General features: G+C 38.8%; 2 protein-coding genes across 2 annotated transcripts in view; both read right to left on the bottom strand.

The window, feature by feature from the left end:
* Nucleotides 1-16,610, bottom strand: part of LOC142342922 (charged multivesicular body protein 7-like) — a 320,646-nt gene extending 304,036 nt beyond the window's left edge. The window contains exon 1 of the mRNA XM_075394599.1: nt 16,590-16,610. The gene's annotated coding sequence lies outside the window, so the exon portion shown is untranslated. The remainder of the gene's footprint in view (nt 1-16,589) is intronic.
* Nucleotides 1-18,469, bottom strand: part of LOC142342921 (uncharacterized) — a 92,989-nt gene extending 74,520 nt beyond the window's left edge. The window contains exons 1-2 of the mRNA XM_075394598.1: nt 18,110-18,469; nt 17,384-17,640 (exon numbers count right to left, since the gene is read on the bottom strand). Of these exons, the coding sequence (XP_075250713.1) occupies nt 17,384-17,640; nt 18,110-18,172 (320 nt within the window). The 5' untranslated portion in view covers nt 18,173-18,469. The remainder of the gene's footprint in view (nt 1-17,383; nt 17,641-18,109) is intronic.
* Between the last annotated feature and the right edge of the window lie 4,693 nt (nt 18,470-23,162).

Here is a 23,162-nt window from a genome sequence, read left to right on the forward strand (position 1 = left end):
CTAGAAGGTTCAAATCATGCGGAAAACTTCAACAAAATTCAGCGCTTTGCACTTGACGTTTGGTATTAAACTGTCACTAATTGAGTTAAGATGCTCAAAATTCTAAATCAGAGCAACCTTAAGTCAACATCTGCAGTGAGATAAGTCGATCGGAAAAACAAAAGTCCAAGCTCAAACTTCGCATCCAGACATACAACAGAAGTTGCTTCCAACTTCTTTTGAATTGAGAGCCCATTAAACAAACGTAATCAACAATTTTTCAAAAATGGGCATATTCATAAAAAGTGGAACGAGTAATCGAAATATCTGTGGCACATCTTCTGAGGAATTGCAGTAAAATAATTCAAAGTATACAAATACTAAAATAGTTAGCTTCCAACGCGGAAGGGCCAGGAGCAGTGCCATTCCTCAAACTTTCATAAACAGCGCTTAAAAACTACTGTTAAGACAACAATTAAAGAGATTGAAAGCCGATTTCAGAGTACAGTCAGTCATGCCAATATCAGGATGATGCTCACATCAAATTTATAAGCTGCGAGAATACTGAAGCGTAATTACTGCTTTAAAGTTTTGACAGGAGCCAATAAAAAGTCCTCATGACAACAATAATGAGGAAACCAATTAAAGATCAAGAGAAAGCTAATGGAAAAATAAATCACACTCGCTTAACCTTTGATTTTATTTGAAGTATTTAGATCAAAAAAGCTGCATCTCGGATCTTTCCTTTCTCCCACTGAACAAAATTTCGAGTAGTTCATACAAAAGGGCATTCGAATTCTGCTTTAATACTGAACAACATTGCAAACAGTCAACATATGAAAGTGTTTTCAAAAGATTCAATTTCTCAGAAAATGCAGATCCAATTTCTCAATAAAAGAACTGTCAATTTATTCAAAACAATTCAAGGAAAAATTCTTTCAGATCACAAACTAGGGACGTTTATTATGATCCAGTTTTCACCAATTTTGTGTAAAAGAATAGCTCAAAGAAGAAAACCTCACATCAAAGCATTTTCCTGTGAAAAAATCTCTCCTTTCCAAAATTAGATTTGAAGATTTTCAGACACACAGCTGACCGATTGCAAAAAAATAGCTTGGTGGATCTGCAGTCAAAAAAGATAGTATAAAAAACAGACAAAAGGAATTCTGTTGATTAAACACTGAGATGTTAAATTTTGATTTAGTATGTACAAATTATTGCGGCAGTGACGTCACGCGCACAATTCAGTTGAAATTGCATGCACAAAAAGCAGATTTGGAGTGATTGAGACGTCACATGTTCGTAAAAAAATCATGACGACGAAATGAAAAGCACAGCATTCCAAGTCCTGAGATAAAACCCAAAGAATTGAAGGAAGAACTAAATACTCCACTATCTAACCACCAGACCAAATCCTAATAACGAATCAAAAAAACGTAGTTTCACAAAAAGCGAAAAAAACTAACGGCTGTCAAAATTTATACAAATCCAGGAAACATACAACTTGTATACAAATCCAGCATACAATTTGCTGGATATATAGGCAAGCATCTTTAGGCAGAAGCAAAAACAAAAGAAATTATTAAAAACACTGAAGATTCACTCCATCTTCCTGATGCTAATCTTTTCAAAACCAAAGCTGTGATTCTGGTAATTTTGACGTACAGGCACCAGACCTCAAAAAAAAATGTTTCACCACCTGAGTTATGGATTACTAGAAATCTATGTTTATGTTATGTTTTCTAGTCCACTATGTGCAACTTTGCCAGAAGTAGAGATCTGAAAACTGCTAAAGCGAGCACTTTTGAACCCAGATGGCCAATTTCGTTATGGTTTCCCAAGAGATTTCTTGATTTAAAACATTGGCCCTTTTTCTCTAATTCAACTCGATATAAAATGCATAATGTGTTTGATATAATGAAATACTTCATTACCACATTATCTATTTTACAAATAGTTGGAACACTCAAGTGTTTTAGTGGGACGCGCAGATATATTAGAGCTAGTTTTATACACTTCGTGGACTCTTAAACTCAAAATAGTTCGGACTGCACTCAGCCAGAATCTTTTTTCATTTTCTCATGTTAATTTGAAAGAAGTCTCACACATTAGTCTCATTTGCAATAAGTCCCATTGGATTACTAAGAAGTTTAAGGTTGAGCAGCTTTCGTTTTTAGTTAAAAAATTAGTAACTTAGTCTCTGTAAAGACAGGTTGTATCCTCTTTTTAGCTAACCAAAATTTAATCTTTATAACTTTTGTTTTCAGCTAAAGGTTTCTTGGCAATGATACACATTTTAACTCCAAAATGCAATTTTGGAAATCTGCTAATTTTTGAAGTTGTTCCTTGTTGTCTTGTCCTAACATAACACTAATAGGGAGGCGCCAATGGCGTTGAAAGCTTGGGCAATGGAACCTATTTAATGTTCTCAGTGAATAGATATTCGTTTTAACTGCTTCTACACCGTTTTCTTACGAAATTATTTCAACTTTTTGCCCGTTTTAGTCGTCCTTTTTGTAGCTTTATAACATAATCTGGATCGAGTAGGTGGCTGTCAAACTTTTAGGACTAAGAACCGGCAAGTAAAGTGAAAGTCTCTAAGAGCTGCTCAGCCAAATAATGCCCTCCGGACTTTATCCGCTTATCGTGTTTTTGTTGGAGACGATATATATATATATATATATATATATATAGAAATACAATTTCTTGTTGAGCCCCTTTTTGCGGGCGAGGATTGCAGCCATCTCGTCTGTTCTAGGGGAAGTTCTGGCTTGCAATTGTTAGCAACATCAGTTCAAGGACAGGGTTAGTCTTGCAGTTTACGGAGTTAGCGATGAAGGTCACGAGTTGCTGACAGTCCTGATACGACAGGAAATCCAGTAGCTGTGATTGCGAGGGCCGAGCATGATCGTGGTTCTTGCAAATGAAGAAATAGTGGTAGATATTTTCCACTGAACTTTAACATTCGCAATTGGGAGAAACCGCTTGGCTTAATTTTCATTTCATCTCCTTGTATTCCAAGTTTCCAAGCAACAGTCCAGCAATCTTGCTTGCTTTGTACGCATTTCCGCGCAGCAGTGGGCTTGTTGTTCCTGTTTCGGGATATTCTTTAAAAATCCCGTTGAGTAGGGACTCTTCTATCTATTGGTCCATTCTTTGTTGACAAAATCTGTTATTGATTTCGCTGAGCATTGCAGTGGATCCTTGTTTGGGACCATTTGCTTTTGATATCTTTCTAGATCGCTCTGGAGGATATGACTTCTGCTCCTTTGTAAATGAAGCGCTTCATCGTGAGCCGTAGAGATCAGGTCTAGGCCATTCTAACTTGTTTTAGATGAGGAACTTGACATTTTGCCAAGGTTTTGCCAAGGATGTCCACCGGTGGTATACCGGGAGACACTTGGCTGCTGGAATTAATCGTGAGAGGCAGTTTTCAGTATGGATCGAATGACCTTGTTTTGAAAAATTTGGAGATCTTCCGTGTTTTTTGCCCCCACACCGGGAAAGCATACAACGCTTGCAGTTGGATTAGTGTTCTGTATAACAAGGCTTGGGTTTGCAGTGGTAATCCCCAACTCCGGGAACATTTGCTTCTGAAGTCATCCCAGTTCCCAATTGCTTCAGTGATGACTGACCGGGCATGCTCTTTGTATTCACGTCTGTCGCCTATAGTCAGACCAAGCGCTTGGTCTTTTGTGTAACTGCACAGCTGTCACCTTTCACAGTCGGTACATCTATGGCTGTCGGTGAGCAGTGTAAAACTATAAGCTCAGTATTTGAGCCGTTCACGGCTATTCTCCATTTGGAACACTAGTTCTCAATGTCCCGACAGGCATTGTTGAGCTGCGCGTTCAAGTTTTCAGTTGTCTATGCGTCTATTAGTACTGAACTGTCATCCGCAAATTTGAAGTGTAATTTCCAGTCCTTAAAGAAGTCGTCAATGTAAAGGATGAAAAGCACAGGTGAGAGTAAGCTGCCTTGTGGTAATTCAGTTTCGATCTTGAATTCAGAAGTGTAATGTGTATCAATCAGTATGTAAGCAATTCTGTTTTTTAGAAAAGTGGGCAAGATGGCAAGTAGTTTTCCAACCACTCCCTTCTCTTTCAATTTTGATCTATCCAGTTATCCAAACGCTATTGAACGCTTTCTCCATGTCGATGTTAAGCAGGGCTGCCGGTTTCCGTTTCCGAATTGTTTTTTCTATCAAAAGATTGAGACGGTAAAGTGACCTTACTGTACCTTACTTGGGCCAGAAGCGTTCTTGGGTAGGGCTTATGCAATCGTTTGCAAGAGTAAACAAGATTTTTTGTTCGGTTTTCTGATGAACGATATCCCTGCTTTCATCCAGGGCCAATTAGATTTCCGCCAACATTCGTCATAAAGCAACCTCTTGAATTTGGGCCGATATGCTTAAACATTCTTGGATAGAATTCGTCATTGTTCATTGAGGAGCGTTTAGTGCCATTACGAAGCGCTGTATCAATATCGTTTTCTGTGATATCATCTTCAAATAAGGCGTGTTGTGAGCAATCTGAAAGTTTTTGCGAGCCAAGATTAACCATATTGAAGTGCTCGTCGTCAAAAAATTGGTTCTGAAGATGCCTCGTCTCAAAGAACGTCCTTCTGAAGTCCATAGCTATGTCTTTAGTTGAAACTGGTCCAACCCCAGCTCGTTGATTACCAAAGATTTTCTTGAAGTAAATCCAGGAACTTTTACCTTTCTGGTGACCTAGATCCCCTCATCCAGTCTGCTGCACTGTCTCTTAACAGATTCTTAAAAGTTTCTTTCGCTCTTTCCAGAGCGATACCATTCCGAGGAGAGGAGTTGTATTTGAATACTTGGCGTAGTTCCGTAATTGCCTGCTGGCTTCTGTGAGCAGCTTATTCCAGAATGGTTTGTTGTGTGTGAAAACTTTCTTTGTTGGTATGTGTTCTCTTTTTGCAGTCTGGATAGCCTCCTTGATGGTCTCCCAGGTATGGAGAACGTCGCCCTTGAGCTGCACTGTTTCTGTCGAAACCTCGAGTTCCTGCGACCAATTTTCACAGTCGCCTTTTCAAACCATGGTTTTGTAATTGTTTGGATTTGCTTGACGTTTCTGTGTAGTTTAACAGTTGCTGGGACATGTCCCCTCAAAGGAGCACCAGTGAATAGTTCTGTTTCGTCATCGGTGGTCAAGGATGTGTTATTGGAGTTGCTAATTCTGCCTTGAAGATCATACTGTTCCAATTTTAGGAGAGAAAGGTGGGTTGTCCGTCTTTGAGTTAACTAGATGTTTGCATGATTACTGATTCCACACGTATTGATCTGTATGATTAAGGAGTCACCCATGATTTGCTAGGGTTTTATATGCTTTTCTTTGCAGTTCGTTTGGAGGATCTACACCTCGATATTGATACACAGTCAATGGCTGTTTGATGAAAATATGTCAGTATTCCGAGTTTGAAGGATGCTCTTCGTGACAGTTTGAGCATTTGGGGGTTTTGATTTACTTTTGATTGATTTTTCAAACTTTAAAATCGTGTTCTTCACAGTAGTATCCGCAGGATTGTTTGGATTTGCAGTTCACTTTGACATGCCCAAACTTTTGGCATTTGAAGCATCGTTTAATTTTGATGCCTTGTTCGAATCGTATGGGTCGATAGAAGATAGAGTCAGTGCCTCCTCCGTTTGTGCAAAAGTAGTCAAAATTAGCTTGATAGTGGGGAGGGCACTGCCCCCTTTTTGCACGAATCTGATAGCTTTTACTACTGCGTAGTTTGATGACAGCATTTGTTAAATTTCTGTTTCTTCGATATCAGTTGGTACCCCGTATATCAGTACCGCTTTGTTGGGAGTTTCGATTTAACTAACCCATTGGGCCTGGCTAGCTTGTCCTAAGCACTCTGGTTTCCAGTTCTGATAGACTTCGGCTCTCTCGGCTGTTTGACATTCTGAGTGGAGGTTTCTTCTTGCATTATTGAATGCGTAGGCCAGCTTTCTTAGTAGAAAATGTTTTGCAAATTCTTTTATAATCTGGATTTTATTCGCATAATTTGCAGTGCGTGTAACAATTACTATTTTAACTGGATCGCAAATCGGTTTCGCGACTTTACTGGTGATCGGTTCCTTTTCTGCTACCGATTGTATGGAACCCAGAGTTTCTGCGTATGAGGTTTCCGATGTTTGGGTACGCCATGCTTTAATTCGGTGATGTCTTCCTGCATCTTAAGTAATTTTTCCGGTAAATCGGTCTGAAGTTGCGTCCAATTTTGTTGATCATTGAGTCAACGTGTTGAAGTATCTTGTCTTGACCGCGTTGTTGCTGTTTCATTTGGGACATTTGTCAGCCTTCTCCAACTGAGATCCCAGTCGAGTTCTTCCCATCGAAACAACAGTAGGCAAGGGGTGAGATACTCTGCTCGGACGGCTAGTAGATATCGTAGATAGATAGACCTGGACAACGAAATCTAGTTCTACCACTACTACTGCAAGCACTTACTTATTCGAATTCGTTTTCAATGTGTCTTTTTTAGTTTCTCTCTGTTTTAGACGTTGCCTTTGTGACAATCTGTTTTCTCTTCTTACACAGAATAGCGGACATATCACAGTTGTTGTTTATGACAATTTCTAAAGAGTGAAGCTCGAAGAAATCCGCTTGATGTAAGTGCTGATAAGTGGCAACTAATTCACGGTTTTGTTGTTTCTTTCTAGCGTTAAGACCGTTGTAATTTCCACAACCGGAATACCCAGCTGTTTGAGTTCGAATAAAATGTTTGCTGTTCCTTGTCTGTTACAGCAGACAATTCCAGTTATTTTTGTAGTGCGCGTTTTTCAAGTTCAACGGGAAACAGGGGTGTTCGGGTATCGTGGGGATTATTATCATTATTATTATTGGTTTAAGCACCATTTAAAATCTCAACAGTGCAGGAAAACTAAAACAGATAAGTTTTGAGTTTTCGCCTGAATAAAATTTCAGATGGTATAAGTTTTAGCTCAAAAGAGAGTTTATTCCACTCAACAATGACGGCATGCGAGAACAAACGTCTTCCGAAATTAGCAAAATTTGGGAACATGTAAATTGTAAAAAAAAACATTGAGACCTTGTAACCATCGTGTTTCCTTTCATTAAATCCGACAAATATAGTGGGAGTTTGCCGGGCTGATGTACAAAGCGATTCACATACAATGGGATTTTGAAGATAATGCGTTGCCTAATTGGCAACCAGTGTAGCTGCTGCAGGTATGACTAGATTGGTGTTGAATGTTACAACAGAAATATCAAACGCGCGGCAGAGCTTATGGCTGTCGGTGAGCAGTTAAAAACCATTAGCTGTATTTGAGCTGTTCACGGCCGTTCTCCATTTGGAACACCAGCTCTCAATGACACGACAGGCATCGTTGAGCTGCGCGTTCAAGTTTTCAGTTGCCTATGCGTCTATTAGTACTAAACTGTCATTCGCAAATTTGAAGTGTTATTTCCAGTCTTTAAAGAAGTCGTCAATGTAAAGGATGAAAAGCACAGGTGAGAGTACGCTGCCTTGTGGTAATTCAGTTTCGATCTTGAATTCGGAAGTGTCATGTGTATCAATCAATATGTAAGTGTGCAATTCTGTTTTTTAGAAAAGTGTGCAAGATGGCAAGTAGTTTTCCAACCACTCCCCTCTCTTTCAATTTTGATCAATCCATCTATCCAAACGCTATTAAACGCTTTCTCCGTGTCGATTTTGGCAGGGCTGCCGGTTTCCGTTTCTGAATTGTTTTTCTATCAAAAGATTGAGACGGTAAAGTGACCTTACTGTACTTTTCTTGGGCCAGAAGCGTCCTTGGGTAGGGCTTATGCAAACGTTTGCTTCTAGCCACTTCCTCAGCCGTTGTTCAACAATTCTCTCAAACAATTTACCAATATGACTTCTGATGGACAGTTGTCTGAAGCAAGAGCATAGTAGATAAGATTTTTTGTTTGGTTTTCTGATGAACGATATCCCTGCTTTCATCCAGGGCAAAATAGATTTCCGCCAACATTCGTTATAAAGCTGCAGAAGCTCTTGAATTTAGGGCCGATATGCTTGAACACTCTTGGATGGAATTTGTCATTGTTCATTGAGGAGCATTTAGTGCCATTACAAAAAGAGCTGTATCAATATCGTTTTCTGTGATATCATCTTCAAGTAAGGCGTGTTGTGAGCATAAGTTTTTGCGAGTCATGATTAACCATATTGAAGTGCTCGTCGTCACAAAATTGGTTGTGAAGATGTCTCGTCTCAAAGAACGTGTTAGTTGACGTGAGTATTTCTTCGTTCTGGTTGTTAACTGGTCCAACCCCCGCTCGTTGGTTACCAAAGATTTTCTTGAAGTAATTCCAGGAACTTTTACCTTTCTGGTGACCTAGATCCCCTCATCCAGTCTGCTGCACTGTCTCTCAACAGATTCTTGAAAGTTTCTTTCGCTCTTTCCACAGCGATACCATTCCGAGGAGAGGAGTTGTATTTGAATACTTGGCGTAGTTCCGTAATTGCCTGCTGGCTTCTGTGAGCAGCTTATTCCAGAATGGTTTGTTGTGTGTGAAAACTTTCTTTGTTGGTATGTGTTCTCTTTTTGCAGTCTGGATAGCCTCCTTGATGGTCTCCCAGGTATGGAGAACGTCGCCCTTGAGCTGAACTGTTTCTGTGGAAACCTCGAGTTCCTGCGACCAATTTTCACAGTCGCCTTTTCAAACCATGGTTTTGTAATTGTTTGGATTTGCTTGACGTTTCTGTGTAGTTTAACAGTTGCTGGGACATGTCCCCTCAAAGGAGCACCAGTGAATAGTTCTGTTTCGTCATCGGTGGTCAAGGATGTGTTATTGGCATTGCTAATTCTGCCTTGAAGAATGCAAAGGTCGATCATACTGTTCCAATTTTAGGAGAGAAAGGTGGGTTGTCCGTCTTTGAGTATTAACTAGATGTTTGAGGTTATCATTTAAATTTGCCCGTGTGAATTGTAATTCGAGTCTCTGCAGAACCAATGTTGAGCTTTGCAACCCCCAAAGAAGATAATGCCTTCAAGTTTGTTCTTGTTGCATAGTCGAATGCTTTCTTCATTTATTCAATCCACATCTGCATGTGTTCTTTGAATTGTGCTCGAATGTAGGCAGCCGAGACTAGTAGCTTGGTGTTATCCAAGAGAACAGTTATCCACAGAGAATCAAAGCGTTTGATTTCTAGCTTCGTTATGCGGGCATGTACAACTGATTTTTCAATGAGCATCGCAACTCCAAGGTCGTGACAAGAAGACTCCGTGAAAAAATTTTCAAAGTGGTTGCTCTGTTAAGTTTTTTCTGGTCTCGTTCAATGCAACAATTTTCGTTTTGTTTTCATATAGGTACCTTTCGAGGGCAGCCTTTGCATGATTACTGATTCCACACGTATTGATCTGTATGATTAAGGAGTCACCCATGATTTGCTAGGGTTTTATATGCTTTTCTTTGCAGTTCGTTTGGAGGATCTATACCTCGAGATTGATACACAGTCAATGGCTGTTTGATGAAAATAGGTCAGTATTCCGAGTTTGAAGGATGCTCTTCGTGACAGTTTGAGCATTTGGGGGTTTTGATTTACTCGGGCAAACTTTAAAATCGTGTTCTTCACAGTAGTATTCGCAGGATTGTTTGGATTTGCAGTTCACTTTGACATGCCCAAACTTTTGGCATTTGAAGCATCGTTTAATTTTGATGCCTTGTTCGAATCGTATGGGTCGATAGAAGATAGAGTCAAGGAAGACACCTGCAGTCAGCGCCTCCTCCGTTTGTGCAAAAGTAGTCAAAATTAGCTTGATAGTGGGGAGGGCACTGCCCCCTTTTTTCACGAATCTGATAGCTTTTACTACTGCGTAGTTTGATGACAGCATTTGTTAAATTTCTGTTTCTTCGATATCAGTTGGTACCCCGTATATCAGTACCGCTTTGTTGGGAGTTTCGATTTAACTAACCCATTGGGCCTGGCTAGCTTGTCCTAAGCACTCTGGATTCCGGTTCTGATAGACTTCTTCGGCTTTCTCGGCAGTTTGAAATTCTGAGTGGATGTTTCTTGCAGTTTTAAAGCGTAGGCCAGCTTTCTTAGTAGAAAATATTTTGCAAATTCTTTTATAATCTGGATGCTATTCGCATAATTTGCAGTGCGTGTAACAATTACAACACTAACTGGATCGCAAAGAGTCTCGCGATTTTACTTATGATCGGCTCCTTTTCTGCTACCGATGGTATGAAACCCAGTCTTTCTGCGTATGAGGTTTTCCGATGTTTGGGTACGTCATGCTTGAATTCGGTGATGTCTTCCTGCATATTGAGTAATTTTTCCGGTAAATCAGTCTGGCGTTGCGTCCAGTTTTATTAATCATTGAGTCAACGTGTTGAAGTATCTTGTCTTGACCGCTTTGTTGCTGTTTCATTCGGAACATTTCCGACAGATCCCAGTCGAGTTCTTCCCATCGAAACAATAGGCAAGGGATGAGATAATCTGCTCGGACGGCTAGTAGAAATCGTAGATAGATAGACCTGGACAACAAAGTCTAGTTCTACCACTACTACTGCAAGCACTTACTTATTCGAATTCGTTTTCAATGTGTCTTTTTTAGTTTCTCTGTTTTGGACGTTGCCTTTGTGACAATTTCTGTTCTCTTCTTACACAGAATCGCGGACATAACACAGTTGTTGTTTACGACAATTTCTGAAGATTAAAGCTCGAAGAAATCCGCTCGATGTAAGTGCCGATAAGTGGCAACTATTTCACGGTTTTGTTATTTCTTTCTAGCGATGTAATTTCCGTTGTAATTTCCACAACCGGAATACTCAGCTGTTTGAGTTCAAATAAAATGTTTGCTGCTCCTTGTCTGTTAGAGTAGACAATTCCAGTTTTTTTGTAGTGCGCGCAATTCAAGTTCAACGGGACTCAGGGGTGTTCGGGGATCGTGGAGATTATTATTATTATTGGTTTGAGCACCATTTAAAATCTCAACAGTGCAGGAAAATTAAAACAGATAAGTTTTGAGTTTTCGCCTGAATACAATTTCAGATGGTAGAAGCTTTAGCTCAAAAGAGAGCTTATTCCACTCAACAGCGGCGGCATGCGAGAACGAACGTCTTCCGAAACTAGCGAAATTTGGGAACATGTATATTGTAAAAAATATTGAGACCTTGTAATCATCGTGTTTCGTTTCATTAAATCCGACAAAAATAGTGGGAGTTCGCCAGGCTGATGTACAAAGCGATGCACATACAATAGTATTTTGAAGATAATGCGTTGCCTAAGTGGCAACCAGTGTAGCTGCTTCAGGTATGACTAGGTTGGTGTTGGTGACAATAGAAAAATCAAACGCGCGGCAGAGTTCAATATTGGCTGAAGTTTTGCTAATAAAAAGTCTGGCAGACCATAATAAAGCGAATTACAGTAGTCAACACGTGATAACACAAACTCTAATTAACTCAATTAGGACTGATTTAACTTGATCTCGAATTGACCCCACTTTACGGAGATAATAAAATGAATTCGAAGAAACAAAGTTAATCTGTCGTTAAGTTGACAATCAATATAACAACCTAGAACTTTTACCTGTTCAGTGTAGTCACCATTTCTGGCAGACGTAAAAAACCATGTTCAACAATTTTACATTTCGGAATAATCATATAATCACCCTTATCCGCATTTAATTTCAATTTTGCATTGCTGAACCAACGTTGAATCGAGGTCAGACTATCAAACATTCATTGACTGAGGATCGAACCGAATACAGAATAAAGAACGGTATCCTCTGCGTAGAAATGATAGTTTATTTCTAATTCTTTCAGCTTATCTTCTAAAGGCAGCGTGATACAACAAAAAGTAAAGGATCAAGAACAGATCCTTGTGGCGCACCCGTCTTAACCTTAACATCACCAGAAAGACATCCATTTATGATAACTTGTTGCGAACGATTAAAAAGATAATTTTTAATTAGTAACACAACAGATTGCAAACCGATCATTTTTGCTAATATCTCAAAAAAAACACTGATGATCAATTATATCAAACGCTGCGGACAAGTCTAACCCAATATACATCACGGAACGCGACTCGTCCAAATAAAAAAAAAGATCACCAAAGACTTTCAGTAAAGCCGTTTCCGTTGAATGCGAGCAACGAAAAGCACTCTGATACTTGCTCCTGAGATTATTAGATTCGAGTTACAAATTAATTTGCTGAAAAACAACTCTTTCAACTTTTGACAGGAAACTTAGATTTGTCACAGGGCGATAACTCGACAATTCAGGATCAAGGCTAGACTTCTTCATGAGCGGCCACACAACGCCTTGTTCGAATCGATTTGGAAAGTAGCCTGTCTGGAGAGTTAAATTAATTAATGCAATGAAGTGGTCCGGAGAATTTGTCAAAACAATTTTGAATAACCTAGTTGGTATTACATCACTCGGTGCCGTACTGTTCGAAATTTTTGGTAGAAGTTATTTCAAATCGCTCAGTGTATAAACCTGAAAAGTGTCCAGGGTAGGTGTATATGAATTGTTCAATTTTGAACCATTCGTAGAGGTGTTGAAACTAACACGGCTCTTATTTTCTTAACAAAGAAAGCATTAAACTTCCTTGCTAGGCATTCAGCCTCCCCTAGTGACTGCGGCAGGACAACATTATTTTTTCCTAAGAGTTGCTGCAACATAGAAGACCTAAAAACTTATATTCACTGGCAACATTTGTCGACGTATTCACTTTTCTTTTTGGTAAACAGCTCAAAAAAACTGAGGGTCGAACCGAATAGAATAAAGAACGGTATCATCTGCGTAGACATGATAGTTTATTTCTAATTCTTTCAGCTTATCTTCTAAAGGCAGCGTGATACAACAAAAAAGTAAAGGACCAAGAACCGATCCTTGTGGCTCACCCGTCTTAACCTTAACATCACCAAAAAGACATCCATTTATGATAACTTGTTGCGAACGATTCAAAAGATAATTTTTAATTAGTAACACAACAGATTGCAAACCAATCATTTTTGCTAATATCTCAAAAAAAACTGATGATCAATTATACAATTATATCAAACGCTGCGGACAAGTCTAACCAACCCAATATACATCACGGAACGCGACCCGTCCAAATAAAAAAGATCACCCAAGAGTTTCAGTAAAGCCGTTTCCGTTGAATGCGAGCAACGAAAAGCACTCTGATACTTGCTCAGGAGATTATTAGATTCGAGTTACAAATTAATTTGCTCAAAAACAACTCTTTCAACAACTTTTAACAGGAACCTTAGATTTGTCACAGGGCGATAACTCGACAATTCAGGATCAAGGTTAGACTGCTTTATGAGCGGCCTCACAACGCCGTGTGTTAATTGATTTGGAAAGTATCCTGTCTGGGAGTTAAATTAATTAATGCAATGAAATGGTCCGGAGAATTTGTCAAAATAATTTTGCATAAACTAGTTGGTATTACATCACTCGGTGCCGTACTGTTCGAAATTTTTGGTAGAATTATTTCAAATCGCGCAGTGTAAAAACTTGCGCAGATAAGTGTCCAGGGTAGTTGTATATGAATTATTCAATTTTAAACCATTCGTTAGAGGTGTTGAAACTAACACGGCTCCTATTTTGTTAACAACGCAAGCATTAAACATCTTTGCTAGGCATTCAGGCTCCCCTAGTGACTGCGGCAGGACAACATTATTTTTTCCTAAGAGTTGCTGCAACATAGAATACCTAACAATTTATATTCACTGGCGATATATTTGTCGAGTTATTCACTTTTCTTTTTGGTAAACAGCTCAAAAAACTCCAAAACTGAATTAATAAACCGGCTTTTGTCTTGGGAATTTCTATTCTTTCGATAAGCTTTCTCAAACTTTCTTCTCAATCGTAAAAGAAAGGTCACGTATGATTTCTCACATGTTTAGTTTTTAGAGGATGGTTCTTATAGACATAGCTGATTTACTTCATTAAAACACTGTTCTAAACATTTTCAGGATTATCTCTGTCGAACGGAGCAACAAAACTTTCTGCAAAAAATACCAAGTCAAATTTTCGCCATTTTCATCTGCAACGCTTTCTTTACAGCTAAATTCTCGTGTTTTTGCAGAAGATCAATGTGCACAACTCCATGATCTGAGCTTGTAACAAAAGTTACAAGAGGTTCTGATACTTCAAGCTCCTGGGATGAACTAACCTGGTCCAAAATTCCACTTTTGTGAGTAAGCACGGTAACTTGCTTTTGCAAACTAAATTCATCCAAAAAAGAAATCCAATTGCTTGACGCATTATTTGATAGCAGCATAGAAATATTGATATTGCCTAAAGTAAGTAAATTTTTGAACAACAGCGCTTTCTCAAAAAACGTTGTTAACTCATTTATAAAGACACGTACATTAGTATTTGTTTGACGGTATATACAAAACAAAAGATACACTGACTTGGCCAGCGTAAATTCAAGAGAAGTCAGCTCCGCGTTTGTTAAACACTTGTTTGAAGAATTATCGACACGTAAAGTTCCATCATAGAACACCGCTAATCATCCGCCAATTTTTTTTCTTTTCTGTTTGGACTTAACATCCATTTGGGCAACACTGCTGGAGGTAAAACACATTATTTCCCTTATCTTTGTTATCCACGTTTCTGTTAAAATTATGAGGTTAAAATCATTAGCTTCAATAAAATTTCCTATTTACGAGGTCTTGTTGCGAACCGATCTTGCATTGTGTAAACAATATTTTATACAGTCACTGACAGATTTAACATTAGATAGTCAAGTATCAAAGGAGGCCAGCCACTCCCTCGCTTTCGGATTCAAATAAAATCGTGAAAATGAAACATTTTTGGGCGAGGAATTGGGAGATTCAACTTGATCAATATCGAATTTGAAAGCACAGTGAAAAGATTTCAGAAGAAATTCGTCTCTGGATATTTCACAAATACACAGTAGAACAACTCCCTTCTTCTTGCAATATTCCGTTATATCATCCGTAGAGGCAGAGTTGCTTAAACGACCAATGTAGAGATCCCGTCTTTTCGGTGGCCTTTTAATTGCGCTGACTGCCGTCTGATGATTAATATTTGAGCCCGTCTTGAAAACTTTTGTTTTTCTGTCTTGGGATTCTTTGTCAACAACCAAATTTTCATTGCCATCAGCTTTTCGTTTCTTTGAACTAAGATCGCTAGCAGTCCTGTTAGTCCGATTTCTGAAAGCAGCTCTAAGAGACGGGTAAACCGGTTATCCATTTGGGCAACACTGCTGGAGGTAAAAACACATTATTTCCCTTATCTTTGTTATCCACGTTTCTGTTAAAATTATGAGGTTAAAATCATTAGCTTCAAAAAAATTTCTTATTTACGAGGTCTTGTTGCGAACCGATCTTGCATTGTGTAAACAACATTTTATACAGTCACTGACAGATTTAACATTAGATAGTCATGTATCAAAGGAGGCCAGCCACTCCCTCGCTTTCTGATTCAAATAAAATCGTGAAAATGAAACATTTTCGGACCAGGAATTGGGAGATTCAACTTGATCAATATCGAATTTGAAAGCACAGTGGAAAGATTTCAGAAGAGATTCGTCTCTGGATATTTCACAAATACACAGTAGATCAACTCCCTTCTTCTTGCAATATTCCGTTATATCATCCGTAGAGGCAGAGTTGCTTAAACGGCCAATGTAGAGATCCCGTCTTTTCGGTGGCCTTTTAATTGCGCTGACTGTCGTCTGATGATTAAAATTTGTGGCCGTCTTGAAAACTTTTGGTTTTCTATCTTGGGATTCTTTGTCAACAACCAAATTTTCATTGCCATCACCTTTTCGTTTCTTTGAACTAAGATCGCTAGCAGTCCTGTTAGTCAGATTTCTGAAAGCAGCTCTAAGAGACGGGTAAACCGGTTTCTTCAGAAAATTTATCTCCAGCTTCAGCGTTTGAATTTCAGAAATCAGCAAATCTACCTTTTCTAATTTAACTTCAAGAGCAGATATTCGATCAAGGGCTGATAACTCTGTTATAAAATTTGGCAAACAACTCGAACAAGACCAAAATATCATTCCAATGCAAATTGTTGTCTGAGCAATTCCAAGGCAAGATCCATGAACACATTTAGATTTACATCGAACGCAGATAACGCGTTCTTGTTCTGTACATAAACCCATGCATACATTGCATGGCGTACTGGATGGGGGAGGCGGCGGGGACAAAGCCGTCATTGTTTGGGACAAAAAAATACAGTCCGAAGACTGCAGTAAGCGCTGATTAGGCCCTAATTGAACGAATAATCTAAATTCTGTCTAAATTAACAAATAACTACCAGAAAAATAGATAAATCAGTCCAACAAATGCGGAGAATTCTCGCGCCAAATGTTGACTGAGATAAAAACTAATGTAACAAAAGCTCAAACAATTGAGAACAACTCTTGCGCCAAAAGTTTGATCTCGGAAATCAGGACTTCAGTGTTCGTTGAAATACTACACCATTTGCACTATTCGAATATGAAGCATACTGGTTTCTTCCGCCCGAATCTGAAATCCCCGACAACTGGGCTACCCAAAGAATTTCCGGCCTCTGATACAATAAATAATTACAATCAGAATTTGAAACAGAATTAAATAGCCTCCCGGGTGCACGTGGAGACTATTTAATAAGTTTATCACAACAATTAGGCTGTTTTGTGATTGTATGTTTTGTGATTGTATTGTTAATCACGTCGTGCCAGAAAATGGTTCTGTCTTTTAGACCAACTTTATCTTTCAGGATACGTTGAACTGTTTTAGCTTGATTTTTGGGTTGAGGGTGTAGATTTACGACAGTATCGCTAATGACGTAAGTTTCAGTCTATCTGACAGTTGAACTGTTTATTCGTCAGTTCTCGGCGTGATGAAGAGAGCTGGCTCCAATAATGAATATCATGAAGTCATACAAAATCTCGTTTCTAAAATCCCTCCATTGAGGGCCCTGCACACGAGATTTCCATTTCACAACTATTTAATAAGTTTATGACAACAATTAGTTAAGTGTCAGATGAAAAATCGGTCCAGCGAAAAATTAAGAGGACAGGGCTAATATAATTGCTACAAAATTCGTTTGAGAGCAATTGATCAAAAGACTCTACATGCAAAAAATGGTGATTAAAAGTTTCATGAGAGGAAAGTGAGTAAAAGCTTCATGAGAGGAGTTTAATTCAAGCCAAGACTTTCGGGTATTTCCCATTATAGACCCCCCACCCAGCTTAGTGGTCAGATATCCTATAGCCCCCCAATCATGGTAAATAAACCGTAATGGAGGGCTCTAATGGGAAGGAAAGACCCAGATATAGAACGTGCGTCTACAATATATAACGTGCGAAGTTATATGCCCACTAAGCTAATGGGAGGGGGCAGAACAGATCCAGAAATTCAATGTTTCACGACGCATAGTTTCTAAAATACCTGGCAAGTTCTAGTTGATATCGAGCATAATTCAAAGCCTTCTCGTAGTTTCCAATATTGTGGTATATCAACCACATTTTCAGGTATATTGTATTCAGCATTTTCACGTTATCTGTTCCTTGTACGATGGCAGATTCAAAATATCTGGCAGCTTCGGTCCATCGCTTATTATCCATCAGCCTCTCGCCTTCGACTGCAAGCTGCATGCAGTTATCCATCGTTCCCAACTCAAACGATTTTTCCTTTTCCTCAGCTATCTGAAATATTAAAAGAAATGTATGAAAAGAAAAAGAGATAAAAAAGAAACACTTTAATTCTGATCAGTTATAAAAGACATTCAAATTACGCAAATCAGAAGTGTATTTTACTGTAAATTTTACATGCAACACTGTTTAACACTGAATTTACAATTTTGAACCAACAATATTTATTGTAGTCGAGAATTTTTTCAACAAATTTAACAGAAATACACTAGGGTGATCTAATGTTTCAAGGCCTGATCCCAGCAAATCAAGTGCTATTGAATTTCAAACTATGCCAAGACTGATTGGTTGATACATGAAAAAAGTCTGGTCCCAAATTTGTATTCTTCAATTTGATAAGCAAATAAATTACTTTTAAAGTCCTTTTTCTGTTCTTTGTTTTTTATTGAGTCTGATAAACCATTCCAATCCTTGATTACTGTACGAGTAAAGCAGTTTTGTAATTTTTGGCCATTGAACTTACCATTCCAGAAAAGATTTTTTGTTCGGCGTGATTGTTTGACCAAGTAGGACGCGATTTACTCATGTTTTAGGAGAAAGCAGGTAGCTCGCCCGATTTAATTTTCCAAAAGTATAACAGTCTCTTGGTTTCAATGAAAAATTTTATAGGTAAAATGTTATGTTCTAATATCAGTTCTTTGGTTGATTCAAATATCGACCGATAGAAAGCTTTCAAGGCCCAGTTGATTTGTTTTTCTATTGACACTAAAAGATTTTTTCCAATCGATTGAATGACTACGACAGAGCAATGAAGGAGACGCAAAACAAGAGCATTCAAGTTTTGTTTTAAAGATGATTTTGGTAAAAAGTTGCCATTGCGTATTTGGTTTTTATTCCAAGAGCCATTTTTTCAACAAAAATTTGACTTCGCTTTGAAATGTTAATTTATTGTCTATATGATCAGCTAAATATTTGATTTCTTGTTTTTCCTCAACGAGAGCTCCATCAATTTTAGAAGTCCTTTCTGATTTCTTCTTACGATTTTGCTAAAATTAATAAACTCAATTTTTGAAGAGTTTATACTCAGTGATGTTCTTTGAAATAACTGGTTATTTTCATAGCACATGACGAGAGCTGGTTTTTGCTTTTTATAATAAAATGGCCAGATATAAAAAAAGGCTGTGTCATCCGCATATTGAATTTGCTGTCTACTTGTTGATAGATTTCATTGACATACAGAACAGCTGATGAACACCTTTTTCAACACTTATAATGTCCGATGAAATATCGTTTAATACCACTGATTGTATTCCATCCGATAGAAAATACCAATTATGTTTAGTGCAGATATGTCGAATCCCAGTTTATTAAGCTTGATGCTTAGTTTTTCAAAATTAATTGAGTCAAAGGCCTTGGAGAGATCAAGGAACGCTGCTGTTTTTAATTTATTTTGATCTGATTTTTTTCAGATGAACTCTGTTGCGTACATTATTGCACCTATTGTAGATCTTTTTTATCTGAAATCATTTTGATGTCTATTGTAAATGTCTACAAGCCCGTATAGTGGTCATAAAACCTATAGCCCCCCTCCCCAATTCATGGTAAACATAAGGGGGTATACTAGTAGAATGGATAAATCTTTGGGTTAAACACCCCGTAAATTGAAGTCCAATTTACCGTTTGCACAAGTTATAATAATAATAATAATAAAGGCTTTAGGGATTCAGTCCCAGGGGTTTCATAAGTTCCCTGTTTGGTAATTACTGTCACAGATTCAGTTTGTTGAGGTCTCTGCAGTCCGAGCAGTTGCAGAAAATCCTCCAAGTGCAGACATTGTTGAAGTCATATTTTTGATCGAAGTACAATGAGTAAACATCAGAAAGCTTCCCCTTGATATTCGGTGTTTCGCACACATCTCCTGAGAGATACCGGCCGAATAAATTTGCGAGGTGGGCAGCCCTATACCAGAAGTCACTTTCTTGCTTTTGCAACCTGTAAACTTTGCATTTATACTGAGTGGTTTGACCAGCTCTGGTAATTTGCTGTTCCCCAACGCTAACGTAGTTCCTCCATTCAACATCAATTTTGTTCTTAACGATGGATATGAAGGTTAATAGTACATGCAGCTCGTGATAAAGAGAGAGGGGTAGAAGATTCAGGATTTGCAAGCTGGTCTTGTAGTCATTGTCTTTTCTATTGAAAATCCATTTAACCGCTCTCTTCTGCACGTTTTCAATGATTCGCAGATCGGTTTTGCTAGCCTTGAATAGGATAGCGCCATATGACACAATAGGTACTATGTAACTACGATAAATTGCTTTCTTGGTTTGCCAAGCTGTAGTGTTGGGCGTGCTTCTTTTGATCATGTAGAAACACCTGAGAGCTTTGGTGGTTCGCTTCTCTACATGACATGCCCAGCTAAGAGATTCGAAGACCTGTATTCCAAGGTCTTTTTGCACTGCCGCTGTATTAAGAATATGCCCTCCCAGTGCAACTGACGCAGTCCCCTTGAAGGCAACAACGTTGCACTTTTTTAGATTCAGACTCATTTGGTTTTCTGAGCACCATTTCCAGAGTCTATGTCCATCTACTTGGAGAGTAACTGCATTTTGTGATATGATCTTAAAATCGTCTGCATATCCAAACGATTTCGACATTAGTTGACTGGGGAGATCGTTGATGAAAAGAATGAAGAAGAACGGTCCAAGTACTGAGCCCTGTGGAACTCCCCTTGATGTTTCAAGATACCGGGAGTAGGAGTTCCCGATGCGGACCCTTTGCGACCTGTTGCTCAGATAGCTTTCCAAGAGTGCTAATAGGGGTCCTCCAAAGCCCAGAATCAACAACTTCTCTAACAGCTTCTCATGACAGACTTTGTCAAAAGCCTTTTCGAAGTCCAAATACAGCGACAACAATGTCGGTTGGTTGATGTTTTCAAACACTTCGTTGAGATAACAGATCATTTGGGTTGTTGTTGATCTGCCTTTCCGAAATCCATGCTGATCATCCGATAGTAGACTTTCAACACGGGGGTAGAGTTTTTCGAAAATAAGACGCTCTAACACTTTTGAAACACAATCGAGCAAGACAACACCACGGTAGTTTTTGACATTTTGTTTGTCACCATCTTTGAAGATAGGAACCACTTCGCCTCTTTTCCAGTGATCGGGAAAGGTTGACCTGTTAGATATGGTGTTGAAAAGCAATTTTAGCGACTTCGCAAGGCTTTTGGACAATGCCTTCAAAGGGAGATTTCCTAAGCCATCCATCCCTTTGGCCTTGCCTGGTTTCAGTGTTTCCAGAACTGCGCATATCTCTGACTCTTCGAAGTGAATGCTTTGAAGAGCGGGCAAGGAAGTGAGAGGTTTTCTTTTGTAGTCAGATTTGGTAAAAACTGTTTGGAAGAAAGTGCAGTGTGGTCTCCCAAGTTTGGAACCGGATCTGCAGTTTGGAACCGAATCTGCAGTGTGGTCTCCCATTACATTTATTTTTTTGAAGTTTCTGAAGAAAGACGTCCAAAAATGGTTGCTATTTTGTGTTCTGGTCAAATCAGGAATTACCCCTTTATTCCCCACTGTGGGACAAACTCTATAATGGGATAAATTTAAACTTGTTTAATAGTTTCACATATTGCATGTTATGATGAGGAGAGCGCTGGTTTTTTGCCTATGATCATCATCGGAACCAAGTTCACTGTGGAGGGCCCTCAAGTCTCTGAAGAACAATTCTCCATAGACCTGTAGCGACTTGCCGAAGAATTTGATTTCTGCCCTGTGGGAACACGCTAAGTCTGCTGTTCATCATCTTTTGTTACACCCTAAAAAAGTTATTATTTGGCACGACGCCGTAAGTAACTCGTTATAGAAGCATCACAACGACAGAAACAGTCACTACTCCTGTGAACATTTGGTTAGTGCTCTGAAACGTTCCTCAGAAGAAATTGTATCGATAATTTATTGTCATAGGACTGGAACGCCAGATATCGGAAAATCTTTTTGGAACTCGAACATGCCTGTTGTCTCCGTTGTTAGGATTATCATCTCTAAGTCAAACAAAAGTAACTCCTTCTTGAGGAAAAGACTGAGAGAATTTAATCAAATGCAATAATTTCAATTGAAGACCCTCTCTAATGTCTTGAAGCACCGAGGAATTGCAAGAGATTTCATACGGAAGAAACCTAAAATGAAGCCTTCACAGCGTGAAAGAAAGAAGCAGCAGATCCTCCGAGAAAAGGACAAGTCAATTTAAAATTGCAAGTTTTCTGCCTAACTTTTCTCTTTTCTTGTTTCGTGCGACTCGGTTTTTGTACTTGAGGCGCTGGTACAAACATGAGAGAAAATGGTTCACAGAATCGGACTTCAATCGGCATCTGAAGCTAACTACCTGAATGAAAACGCCTGTAAGCTTGGCATTCAGTCGGATGAATAAATAGTTTCTTGTCTCACATGTAAAACAAAGCATCTAACACAGCAATGTACGAAACTTTCGAAAACTGCAAACGACGGTATCAAAGCTTTTGGATAAACGCGAAAAATTAGTCTACTCTGCTACTAAACTTCAGCAAGTAGCTCTTGCAGATGATGAACGTCTGAAAACCGTGCAAAAAGAGGTAAACGAAAATCAAAAAGCAGGATCTGAAATAAAGGAAACGGTCATCGCCATCACTAGAGCCGTAGAAAATGCTGTAAATAAACCAGTTGTTGAACAAGCCATCATTGAGGCGCCTGCTGAAAAGGGTAATGGATTAAAAGGAGTGTCTGAATGTTCCTCAAGAAATGCTTGGGAGAAACAAAGAGACTATATGAAAGAAATTAACCAAATGTTGCCCTTCATGAACGTGGACTGCAAGATCACTGAGCTGAGACGTCTCGGACCCCAGCAAAAAAAGAACAAGAAGAATAGTCTTCGACGTTTCAAATGGTTGGCAACGTAGACTCCTTCTGAATTCAGTGAAAAAATTGAAACAGTACATAAAGTCATTCTACGTAAGCAAAGAATTTAGCCTTCTGGACGCGAAGCTTGAAACGCAACTATTGGGAAAAAAAGGAGTTAATTGACTCTGGTGCTGAGCGTAAGAATCTGAAAATCGATAATCAAACTCTATGGCAGCTGGGTCAAAACTAAAATTGAATCTTCACAATGACTAGATTCTGACAATGAAACTTTTGTGCTTGTCTACAATGTGCAAAGTCTGTTGCATATTAACAGGAGAATAATGTTTCTAATGCTATTAATGCTTGTAATTGCTATAAAATCTTGCGCTTGACTGAAACCTGGATGCTAGTCGAAATTTCTAACAACGCCCTGTTTTTGCATGTTTTTTTCATGGATTTGACCGGGACTCCCGCCCCCAATGGCCAGCCGAAATGCGGCGGATTATTAGTTGCTGTTACACCCGCTATGAAACACAGACGATTCTCTCCTTTAGCGCATTTTGTAGATGTAATTGCTCTCGTTCTCGATCCGGCAGATTATGAAGCGCTTCTTTGTCTCTTGTATTGTGCTCCCAAACCAAGTCCCTATCGACAATCATGCGAAACGCTCGTAGAGCTATTTATCTTTCTGAAACCTGCTTT

Source organism: Convolutriloba macropyga, chromosome 7, assembly GCF_964194025.1.
Source record: "Convolutriloba macropyga chromosome 7, txConMacr16.3, whole genome shotgun sequence".
NCBI lineage: Eukaryota > Metazoa > Xenacoelomorpha > Acoela > Convolutidae > Convolutriloba > Convolutriloba macropyga.